A 13,116-nucleotide genomic window follows, 5' to 3' on the forward strand; every position below is an offset into this window, starting at 1 on the left:
TGAGTACAGAATGTCCGATGACATAAACATAAACATCTCATCCAAGATGTTTATGTCTTTCTTTCTTCAGTCAAAAAGTAATTAAGGTTTTCGAGGAAAACATTCCAGGATTTTTCGTAAAAAAAAAAATAAAAATAAAAATAATATATATATATATATATATATATATATATATATATATATAATATATATATATATATACACTTTTTAACCACAAATTCTCATCTTGCACTTAAGCCAAATGGCCTTAAGTCAAAAAAGGTAAAACAACAATGTCGGATGATTTTGAAGTTGGAGGAGAAAATGAGATGGAGTTTTTCGCCCTACCACGGTACTTCCGCCTACGTCACACGTGACCTTTCCAACATGATTACGTAATGCGTAGCGTATCACAGAGCTAGTGCAAGACGAGCATTTGTCACAGATCGTTTCGCTAGACGAGACACTTATTCCTCATCTGGGATCATGTAGAGCCCTTTGAAAATGCATTGAAACTGACATTTGGACCTTCGGCCTGCTGAACTCCAGTGAAGTCCACTATATAGAGAAAATTCCTGGAATGTTATCCCCAAAAACCTTAATTTATTTTCAACTGAAGAAAGAAAGACATGAACATCTTGGATGACATGGGGGTGAGTAAATTATCAGGAAATTTGAATTCTGAAGTGAACTAATCCTTTAAGAGTGAAGTGTAAAGAATATTGTAATAATCATTGAAGAACTTTTTTCCCATAATAAAGAGCCATTTTTGCTATGAAAATGTTCCATGGATGTTAAAGGTTCTCCAAAGAACCATCAATGAAAATTAAAAAAAATATTATTTTAAAGACTGCATGCATAGTACTGTAAAAATGTGCACTGAGAATGTTCATTGCGATTTATTGTCATCATTGAAAGAGCGAAAAAACATGGTTAGAGTAAAGCTCTTACGGTGGAAGTAAACAGGGCCGTGCACTTTGAGAGTTTAAAAGCAGAAATGCGAAGCTCGTATTTGTTGTTAAAGCACTCACATGGATTGTTCAGTAGAGTGGAGAGAAACGAAGAATCGTTACTGATAACAAACTTTCTGAATGGCTGACTGTGTGTCAGCTCAGTGCTACCGTGTGCATTATATCCGTTACCAGCAGCAGTTTGTCAAACACACACACACACACACACACACACACACACACACACACACTCAATCGCCCTCGGCTGCATGCCACTCATTATGTAAAGCCATCTTTATCTAGGAGGCAGCTCATAATCTTCTTTGTATGTTTGCACTGGGCTGCCATTAGTGGGGATTTGATTTGTATGATGCTCACAGAAGAGCGATTGGTCATGTGGTTTATGGAACAGACCTCTAGGCATTTTCCAGTGGTCGGTTCTTTCTTTCAAAAGCACATACAGAAATAATGTACACACACCCTCGAAGGTCTCACTGTTTCTGTTCAGTGTAATGTGCAGTTTGTTTCTAAACGGATTATTTTTTTCTGAACTCTAGTGTAATCAGTCATGACTAAAAAGCCATGAACTATTAAATATATTCACCTTACATTAGCAACATAAAAACTTCATTATGGGATCACGATACCTACAATACAACTGAAATGTAATTTTTAGTACCACAGCTAAAACTAATATGCTATAATTTCAAAAGCAATAGTTCATTATTTTCTTTTGTGCGTTTTACAGGTTGTTGGGGGAAAGATGACAGAGTCCGGGCGACTTTGTGCATTCATCACCAAAGTAAGGAAAGGAAGTTTAGCGGATACAGTTGGGCACCTCAGACCAGGTACGTGCTATTTTTCTGTATTTCATACACTACTGTTCAAAAGTTTGGGGTCAGTAAGATTTTTAAAAATGCTTATTTAATCATAAAAACAGTAAACAAAAAAAAAAAGCAGTAATATTGAGAAATAATATTACAATTTAAAAAACAAACGTTTTTATATTTTAAGGCTTTTTCAAATGTAATTTAATCCTATGATGGCTAAGCTGAATTTTCAGCATCATTACTCCAGTCTTCAGTGTCACATGATCCTTCAGAAATCATTCTAATATGCTGATCTACTCAAGAAAGATTTATTTGATGAATAAATAATTGAAAATATATATTTTTGTAACAATGTAGAAGTTTACTCTCACTTTGATTCATTTTATGCATTCAGGCATAATACAAGTTTTCATAAAAAAAAATGTACTGATCCAAAACTTTTGAACAGTGGTGAATGTAGGACTCGTATTACTCAGTTTGTTACTGTTTTAAATGCAGTAGTGAATTCTAGCAATGTTTGACTACAGATGGCTTGGTAATTGATTTTCTTGTTTCGTAGGTGACCAGGTCCTAGAGTGGAATGGCCGACATTTACAAGGAGCCACATTTAAAGAAGTTTACAATATCATTTTAGAATCAAAGCCAGAGCCTCAGGTGGAATTAGTGGTCTCTCGACCCATTGGGTATGACTTCCTCTACAGTGTTTTTCATTTAAGATTGGCTTTTATTTTATCTTAAAGGGGACCTATTATGCCCCTTTTTACAAGATGTAATATAAGTGTCCCCAGAATGTGTCTGTGAAGATTCAGCTCAGAATACCCCAGAGATTATTTATTTTACCATTTATTCTACCATGAAAGCAAAAGGAAGCAAAAATAATGCAAATGAGCTGCTGCTTCCCTTCCCCTTTCCAGAAGAGGGCTGTGCCTTTACAGCGCTTGCCAAGGATACTCCGGCAACAACCAAACTGGAGAAACAGTATGGGGGCGTTTCCACAGAACATGTTTTTTTTTTTCATTCCATTGCGCTGCCTTTACATTATTTTCTATGTAAACGTGCTAGACGGACATTGCAAAGTTTTTTTTTTTGTCTCATTCAGGGCCATCCGCGCACATTCTTTCTTTCTTTGCGTAAAAACATGAGACGTGGGCAGTTGAAAATGCAAGGTGTTGATGTGTTTTTTTGATGCGTGAAACTGCATTTTTAGAATGCCATTTCCTGCACGAGACGCTGTAAAAGATGTGAGACACAAGCGCAATGGTCAAACACGTTCGTCTAGCGTGTTTACATAGAAAAGCAATGGAAAAGTTCTGTGTTCACTGATACAGCCAAAAGCAGAACATTTAGTTGTTTATCACATAGCTGAGACATCCATGTGTTTCCACTAGCTGCTCTAGCAAGGAGATAAACATGGTGGACTGTGTAAAATTTGCTCAGGGGAGGAGCTAAGCTTATAGGGCAGACTCCGGCACCAGTCATGGGCGGGGCAAACATTGTGACATCATTTTTAAACGACTCATTTTGAGACACTGTTTATGATTTATGGGGAATATGGAAAAAAAGTAGTGGGTGGATTTTTATAGGATGGTTGTGTACACACACAGCCGACACACATTTATGTTCAAACACCATGTAAAAGTGAATTTTGCATAATAGGTTCTCTTTAACAGAAATCATGTTTAGTTTAGCACCAGATACCTCTAACATTATGCTGGTGCTGATAAACAAGCAATGCTTTTGGACATTTAAAATCGATATAAATATCTTATTTGTTTAAAGATGATAATCTTATTCTGAATCATTTTGGTCAAAGAATTCTGGAACCAAATGAGTTTATGACACAAAACAAAATAAATAGACGACACAGTTTTCCATATCATTTGCTTACAAAAACAAACATACAGTGCTGATTTGCAAACAAATTTTTAACAAATTGGTCAAAAAGAGTCACAGATTGAAAATGTCTAATGATGAAGTGATTCCTCAAAAGTACTGAAATAATTGTTAAATTCCTTATGATTTCAAAAGCTATTTTTATTATTTGTGTTGTAATTCTGAGGTGTGTTTCTGAAGAGACTTCAAAAGCATTTTAGATGAGCAATATTTGTATTAATCATAACACTAACATACTGAGTCTTGTGGTCCGTCTGCCTTGAATTGTGTATGATAATAGTCTGCTTTTTTTACCTCCTTTATATTAAAGTTATAAGATAAAAGATACTGATGTAACATACCGTAATTTTGAGAAATGAAAACTTCCTTCTTAATAAAAAATATGATATTAAAATATATAATATATATATTTATATATATATATATATATAATATATAATATTATATTATATTAAAATTATAATAATCTGCAAAAATAACTAGTAAATTTCTGAGATCTGATGGATATAGAAAAAGACATGCAAAACTACTTTTTTTGTAGTTCATGAGATGGGGAAAATACAAACTCAGGGAAAATATCATATGATATGACCTCTTTAGAGTGCCTGCTGGCTCAGATGAACAAACAAACAAAACTGCTGCCCTCCGTTTAGCCTCCTAATCGTCCTAATTGTAATTGTAAAGAGTGCATGACCAACTGAACTCTGTTTAGATTGTGAGTTTGGGCTGCTGCCACAAACTTCACATCAAGACTAATGTGGTGCTCAGGGTCATTACAGCACATGTCATTGATTTCTCCATGCCACTGTCATTCCAGAGATATCCCCAGGATACCAGAAAGCACACACGCACAACTGGAGTCTAGTGAGTACATTTTCTCAGTCTAGTGTGTATAAGTGATGGGATTCCCTGAGACATTAATGAGACATTTTCACAGATCTTTGAAAGAATCTCTGATTAGTTTTGTGTATTTCTACTTTAATCTCTTCTAAGGTTCAAGTTCGTTTGAGTCACAGAAGATGGAGCGTCCCTCCATATCAGTCACGTCTCCCATGAGCCCCGGAATGCTGCGGGATGCCCCTCAGTACTTATCGGGACAGCTTACAGTAAGTTCGCAATAATCCATTCCTGTGCAGAGGACAAGATGTGTCTGCATTCTAGAAAAAAAATTAGGTATTTCCCCATGTCAGTTAAAGATTCATGTCAGAAACATGACATTGTGACTGTTTACAGTTTAGGTCTGCATAAATTTTGATGAAGAATAACAATAAAGTTCACAGGCTTGTGCATTAAAACTACATTTCCCAGCATTCTTTGGCATCACAATAATGAAAAAATACATAGACAAAACATCAATTGCACATGTAATTTGCATCATTTGTGCTTTAATCCTTTGTACTTGTGCTAACAAAACTTCCTGTCTTCATCAGGAAGTGAAAAGGGAGAAAAATATATGTAATTGCCCAACTTGTCAATTTTATTCTGACTAAAATCACTTAAATGGCTTTGAACAGAGATCAAGCATTGGGCCAGTGATCAGGCAAAGCTGTTGTAGTCTCCTCAAACCAGAGCAGGTTATATCCAGGCCTCATGCAGCCTATTGTGTGTGTGAAAAACTACCCGACACGCTTGTAGAACATGACACACTCTGGTGTAAAGTGGACAAGCTGTTGATTTATTAAGTTATTCCCTAGGTAATACTGTTTGGATGAGTAAGATCAATGATGAGTAAGATCAATGATTTCAATGAATGGTTGACCAAAATGGAAAAGCCACTAGAAAAAGTGTCTGATACCCGATATCTAGAAAGAAGGGTGGCTAATGATGGATGGATGGATGGATGGATATATTCATATATCTAGAAAGCAGGGTGGCTAATGATGGACGGATGGATGGATGGACAGATAGATACATACCTAGAAAGCAGAGTGGTTAATGATGGATGGATGAATGGATGGATGGATGGACAGATAGATAGATGCATATATCTAGAAAGCATGGTTGCTAATGATGGATGGATGGATGGGTGGATGGATGGATGCATATATCTAAAAAGCATGGTGGCTAATGATGGATGGATGGATGGATACATATCTAGAAAGCAGAGTGGTTAATGATGGGTGGATTGATGGATGGATGGATGGATGGATGGATAGATAGATAGATACATATATCTAGAAAGCAGGGTGGCTAATGATGGATGGATGGATGGATGGATATATTCATATATCTAGAAAGCAGGGTGGCTAATGATGGACGGATGGATGGATGGACAGATAGATACATACCTAGAAAGCAGAGTGGTTAATGATGGATGGATGAATGGATGGATGGACAGATAGATAGATGCATATATCTAGAAAGCAGGGTGGCTAATGATGGATGGATGGATGGATAGATAGATACATATATCTAGAAAGCAGGGTGGCTAATGATGGATGGATGGATGGATGGATATATTCATATATCTAGAAAGCAGGGTGGCTAATGATGGATGGATGGATGGATGGATGGATGGATGGACAGATGCATGGATGGATGGATGGATAGATAGATAGATAGATAGATAGATAGATAGATAGATAGATAGATAGATAGATAGATAGATAGATAGATAGATAGATAGATAGATAGATCTAGAAAGCAGGGTGGCTAATGATGGATGGATGGATGGATGGATGGACAGATGCATGGATGGATGGATGGATGGATAGATAGATAGATAGATAGATAGATAGATAGATAGATAGATAGATAGATAGATAGATAGATAGATAGATAGATAGATAGATAGATAGATACATATATCTAGAAAGCAGGGTCGCTAATGATGGATGGATGGATGAATGGATGGACAGATGCATGGATGGATGGATAGACAGACAGATAGATACATATATCTAGAAAGCAGGGTGGCTACTGATGGATGGATGGATGGATGGTAAATGGACAGATGAACGAACAGATGGATGGACAGATAGATAGATACATATATATAGAAAGCAGGGTGGCTAATGATAGATAGATAGATAGATAGATAGATAGATAGATAGATAGATAGATAGATAGATAGATAGATCTAGAAAGCAGGGTGGCTAATGATGGATGGATGGATGGATGGACAGATGCATGGATGGATGGATGGATAGATAGATAGATAGATAGATAGATAGATCTAGAAAGCAGGGTCGCTAATGATGGATGGATGGATGAATGGATGGACAGATGCATGGATGGATGGATAGACAGACAGATAGATACATATATCTAGAAAGCAGGGTGGCTACTGATGGATGGATGGATGGATGGATGGTAAATGGACAGATGAACGAACAGATGGATGGACAGATAGATAGATACATATATATAGAAAGCAGGGTGGCTAATGATAGATAGATAGATAGATACATATATCTAGAAAGCAGGGTGGCTAATGATGGATGGATGGATGGATGGATATATTCATATATCTAGAAAGCAGGGTGGCTAATGATGGACGGATGGATGGATGGACAGATAGATACATACCTAGAAAGCAGAGTGGGTAATGATGGATGGATGAATGGATGGATGGACAGATAGATAGATGCATATATCTAGAAAGCAGGGTGGCTAATGATGGATGGATGGATGGATAGATAGATACATATATCTAGAAAGCAGGGTGGCTAATGATGGATGGATGGATGGATGGATATATTCATATATCTAGAAAGCAGGGTGGCTAATGATGGATGGATGGATGGATGGATGGACAGATGCATGGATGGATGGATAGATAGATAGATAGATAGATAGATAGATAGATAGATAGATAGATAGATAGATAGATAGATCTAGAAAGCAGGGTGGCTAATGATGGATGGATGGATGGATGGATGGACAGATGCATGGATGGATGGATGGATGGATAGATAGATAGATAGATAGATAGATAGATAGATAGATAGATAGATAGATAGATAGATAGATAGATAGATAGATACATATATCTAGAAAGCAGGGTCGCTAATGATGGATGGATGGATGAATGGATGGACAGATGCATGGATAGATAGATAGATAGATAGATAGATAGATAGATAGATAGATAGATAGATAGATAGATCTAGAAAGCAGGGTCGCTAATGATGGATGGATGGATGAATGGATGGACAGATGCATGGATGGATGGATAGACAGACAGATAGATACATATATCTAGAAAGCAGGGTGGCTACTGATGGATGGATGGATGGATGGTAAATGGACAGATGAACGAACAGATGGATGGACAGATAGATAGATACATATATATAGAAAGCAGGGTGGCTAATGATAGATAGATAGATAGATAGATAGATAGATAGATAGATAGATAGATAGATAGATAGATAGATAGATAGATAGATAGATAGAAATGATTGTATTACAATCATTTGATTATCAATACAAAAATGTGTTGTCTCCTGTTCTGTATATTCCTGTTCTGTATCTCATCATTTCTAACATTATATGGTGTGTTTGTGTGTTAAATAACAATCTTGTTACTTTGTATTTTGTTGAGGAGGAGATTCAGTGTACTGTAAACAGCAGTGTTTCCCATGAAGAGACTACATGACATTTCAGTCTTAAAAAATACTGATTGATTTTCATGGAACTCAACAAACAGTTTAGAGGGTTGAGGGCCACACTCTGGGAAACGCTGCTCTAGAAAATGTACAGGAAATATCCATTCCTAAAATTTAGGAAAAGAACATTCTACTAGAATGAGTCCTGAGCTCATGACTGATTCCTCAATCTCTGAGGAAGAGATTGCAGTTAATCGCATAGTAAAAGAAATAAAAATGTTCCTATAGTCGTTGTCTTTAGGCTGAATCTCCTGCTCTGCTTTCTTAGTGTTGCATTAACAAATGGTATTGTCATTTCAGGTTTTAGTTTTATTGCATTTCTCTTCATTGTTTTTCATTCACTTTACTTACCCAGAGCCAAAGCCTTAGTAGAAGAATTGAGCCTTTTAACCCTAAAGTTCAGGTAATCGTTGCCGTTTACTAAAACCACTTCTCTTCTATTGCTTTAATTCTTTGGATAATGCACAGCAGAAAAACAGCTGCATTTCCAGCTTTGTTTATTATCTTAGTTTGCGCATTTGAAGAGCCCCTTACCTATCATGCCCTCATTGCTGTTTTAAGCATATTTTAGGCATAAATCATCTGCATGCAAGCACAAAAATATTTTAAGAGACACCCGACAGTTGGCAGACATGGAGTAGTGACGTAATGCCTCTAACCCTGTGAGACGTTCACCTGCGCCGTTTACCCGGGCAGAGGAGTACTGTGTCTCTTTAAATGTTTTAGTGATGCAGAGTTTGTCGGGACATAAAATTGGATTCTTTTTCCATGTAACATGAAACTGCATTGAATCCTGATACTCATTCATATGCCGTTTTAGAAAGGAACTAATTCACTGTGCTTAATTGTTTTGGAGATTCATTCATTTGCTAACTGATTCAAAAACTGCATTTCACATTTGTAATTATACTAATCATGCTAAAAACATTTTCGTTCGGTACTAACATTACTGAAAGTTTCATGTTGCAGCTAAAAGGATATGTTAAAGGTGCTGTAAGCTATTATACACGTAAAATATCATTGCTACCTGATAAATAGCACTGAAATAGGTGTTCTGAGAAATCACACCTCTGTGACAGCAAAAAAAAGTTGTTTTTTTTTGTAAACTAGCCAATCAGAAATCAGTCTCTCTGCCTGTCAGTCATTTTGACATTGAGTTGGCTGGCACGTTTTTGGACAAAGGGCTATTTTGGTTTCTAAGTCTGCAAGTTTGCAAAATGGATAAAATCATTTACAGCACCTTTAACACTCCCTGTTTTACCTGTTTTTTTCCCCAAGTGCAAAGAAAAAATAAGAGTGTGAATTAAGCAAATTGTATCCATTTGTACCTGAAGAAGCATGATGTGAATGGTTTTAAAGAGGTCATGACATGGATTTTTTATTTTAAAGGGTTAGTTCACCAAAAAATGAAAATTATGTCATTAATGACTCACCCTCATGTCGTTCCAAACCCGTAAGACCTCCGTTCATCTTGGGAACACAGTTTAAGATATTTTAGATTTAGTCCGAGAGCTTTCTGTCCCTCCATTGAAAGTGTTTGTACGGTAGACTGTCCATGTCCAGAAAGGTAATAAAAACATCATCAAAGTAGTCCATGTGACATCAGTGGGCTAGTTAGAAGTTTTTGAAGCATCGAAAATACATTTTGGTCCAAAAATAACAAAAACTACGACTTTATTCAGCATTGTCTTCTCTTCCGGGTCTGTTGTATATATCCACTTTCACTCCACAGTGACGCTGCTTCTTATTCTTTCCTGTTTTACGGTGGTTGGCATCCAGCTTATTGGTGCATTACCGCCCCCTTCTGCTCCGGAAAAATAACAACTTTTAATTTAAGTGAACTTAATATTTGTTATATTTACCTGTGGCCTACATACCTGTCTAACATGTAGGAAATATACAAAAAACGAATAAAGTTATCAAACAGTTTACAGTCTTCACTGCATAAATTATAAATTAAATATAGATTAATCCTTATTAAAGCTACAAATTTCTCTGTTACCTTTGTTCATTGATTAACATCAATGTCAGACATCACAGCAACTGGTTTATTAGGCTGCTGTCACTTTAAGACCTGCTGCTGCCGAACATGATGCGGATCTGCACCATGTTCGGCAGCGTTTTCTCACAACTCTTTAAGTTTAATATGTTATTTAACTAATTTAAGACTGCTCTTATGAGGATACTCTACAAAACGGGCATTTTGACATAATTCTGTGTGTTATTGTTTGTTCAAACGCAAAAGAGAACTCACGTCTTTCTGTTCGCACGAGTCGTGTGTGTGTCACACAGACACAACATTCACAGACAGCGCATTCTCGTTTGTCTTGTGGCACTTGAATGGTTTAAAAGCATTTGCGTGAATAAGAGCATGATCATAATATAATGTAACGCTATCCAAATTATGACGGAAAAAATGGATGCTGCATTAATTGCATTAAATATTTTTAACGCGTTAAACTGAAATAAATGAATTGCATGCGTTAACGCGCTAATTTTTACAGCACTAATATATATGTGGAAAAACAATTATTTTTAAGGGGCGGCTCCTTTAAGGCTTGTCAGTAAATGGACACTCTTCCATTTGTCCTGTTGTCAACAGACTCAAGTGTGTGGAGTATGTCAGAAATTGACCACGCTCTATCTGTATATTGTATCCAGTGTAGACAGCGTCAGTGATTATAATGATCAAATGCAAATATGCAAATGTATTTGCTTGTGTGACGTCACAAAAATACTGCAATATCAAAATGAGCTATTTTTAGAGCTTGATTTAATGAATGCTTTGTTTATAATGAGGAGGACATTTTAAGCTATGAATCTTATAGAATGATTTAATGGTACAAGGAAAATTTGATTTCTCATGTCATGACCCCTTTAATGTTGTTTGTAGCAAAAATCAGGGCATAAAAAAAAATGATGCATTGCTGTTAATGTCAACATTATGCTTATAGCTTTACACATTTCCAACGTTAGGACATTTTCCCTCAGAAATATTTAACATTTCCTATTTTGGACAACATTAGCATCCTTAATGTACAGCAACAGCTAGTTCTGTTGGGGATTGTGTAATGGTACAATTTGTTTGACCCAACTCTCCTTGTAACACATTGCCTTGTTCTTTTACGTACAGTATGGAACGCCCTTCATTGCATGTTGTACACAGTGGCCTGAGACATTTATAGCTCCAGTATATAATGTATAGGCAGTGTTTCTATTGGAGTTTTTTTCCTTTAACTACAAGCAAGTATGGGCTCTGGCTTAGAAGATCTAGTGTTATATGTGTTATGTTGTTGTCGTTTCTGTGTATGTCTGACTTCTAAGTATTTTTCTGTCACATCCATACTTGTCTGAGTAGTGAGCTTGGTCTGTCATGCATCTTGGCATGTGCAGTACAATAACATGATTCATATACAAACTATCAAATCCTCTTGATTAAATAAAGCAGCTGATGATTTGAAGCCTGAGAACACAAGTCCCTCTTTATCTCAAATAGGCTCTGGTGTTTGTCCCCCTACAGGTCAAACTTTGGTATGACAAAGTCGGCCATCAGCTTATCGTCACCATATTGGGTGCAAAGGACCTGCCTTCAAGGGAGGACGGCCGACCACGCAATCCTTATGTGAAGATCTACTTCCTCCCTGACAGAAGGTGAGATTGGGGCAGTTACTTTAATGACAATAACACTCATTGTGCAAAAGATAAAAAAATGTAGTGTCTCTTCACCACATAATTCATTATGGCTATGTTCAGAATGGCATACTACCATACTAATCGCACTATTTTTGCTGTATGCAATATGTACAGTATATTGTGCACACAGTATGCAGTTTCTGTATGCATGATCTACAACGTGGCAAAAATGTGCAGTATATATAGCACACTGAGATACTCTTCTTTTTATTTTAGTTTTAGTTTTTATTTACAGTTAATAATTTAGTGCTTTCAACTTATTTCAGTTAGTTGTCGAAGCAACAATTTTAATTTTTGTTTAGTTTAAAGTCCCCCTGTAGTCAATCATTTTATCCCTTAAAACTCATCTTTGATCACCAAAATGACATATTTAAATGTCTTTTTCCTGTGAAAAAAATCTTCATGCCTTAAAATAGCTTGAATGTAACTCTACACCCTTGCTTCATTTACTATACGTGGATCTATGAATATGCTAATTAGCCCCGCCTCCACTCACTCGCATGAGCTCAGAGATCCACTCGGTCAACTTACTGAGGTAAACGCTGCACAATGGAATCGCTTTTTACAAAGTCGGACACATAACGGTAATTAATATGATTAGCCTTTAGCTTGACTATCAAACAGCTGCTAATAATGTGTTGCTAATGTTACACAACACATGTTCCCGTTCGCCATCTCAGAGTCGGACAGCTGCCTTCTAAAAATCAGCATCCTTAGAAAAGCTTTGAATAACTCAGAACATCATTGAAGAAAGGCATATAGTTCATAACGTCGTAATATACATCATACACCCGCTATATTGCTGTAAATCTACCAGATTTTTCATATCAACAGAAAAATATACCGGGATAACCTGGATTCTCTTGAGACTCCCTTGCTTCAGAGCAATCATAGTTAATGATTTGCTAAAACCTGCCCGTATGTTGACTTGATTGGTGAAACACCAGCGATTTTAAACCGCATCTTTAGATCACTGCAGTTTTAAAGAGAAAATACTTGGCAATTGTGTTGACAACATTAGCTTTGTCTATGTGGTGTTTTTAATCTGCTTTTTATATGATTTTCACCACAGGGGGACTTTAATTTGTTCATGTTATAATTTATTTCATTTCAGCTTAATTTCAGTTTATACAAAAATTTTTTTTATAGTAAATAATAATA

At 36.4% G+C, this 13,116-nt stretch overlaps 1 protein-coding gene across 30 annotated transcripts in view; it reads left to right on the plus strand.

Annotated features, from left to right (window-relative positions):
• Positions 1-13,116, plus strand: part of rims2a (regulating synaptic membrane exocytosis 2a) — a 215,903-nt gene that overhangs the window by 112,514 nt on the left and 90,273 nt on the right. For 25 of the 30 annotated variants that reach the window (XM_048151902.1, XM_048151905.1, XM_048151887.1 and 22 more), the window contains 6 exons: positions 1,678-1,777; positions 2,319-2,442; positions 4,470-4,516; positions 4,646-4,758; positions 8,618-8,665; positions 11,783-11,913. In XM_048151902.1, the coding sequence (XP_048007859.1) occupies positions 1,678-1,777; positions 2,319-2,442; positions 4,470-4,516; positions 4,646-4,758; positions 8,618-8,665; positions 11,783-11,913 (563 nt within the window). The remainder of the gene's footprint in view (positions 1-1,677; positions 1,778-2,318; positions 2,443-4,469; positions 4,517-4,645; positions 4,759-8,617; positions 8,666-11,782; positions 11,914-13,116) is intronic. The other 5 variants (XM_048151907.1, XM_048151896.1, XM_048151900.1 and 2 more) reach the window with 1 other exon arrangement.

Source organism: Megalobrama amblycephala, linkage group LG13 (assembly GCF_018812025.1).
Source record: "Megalobrama amblycephala isolate DHTTF-2021 linkage group LG13, ASM1881202v1, whole genome shotgun sequence".
NCBI lineage: Eukaryota > Metazoa > Chordata > Actinopteri > Cypriniformes > Xenocyprididae > Megalobrama > Megalobrama amblycephala.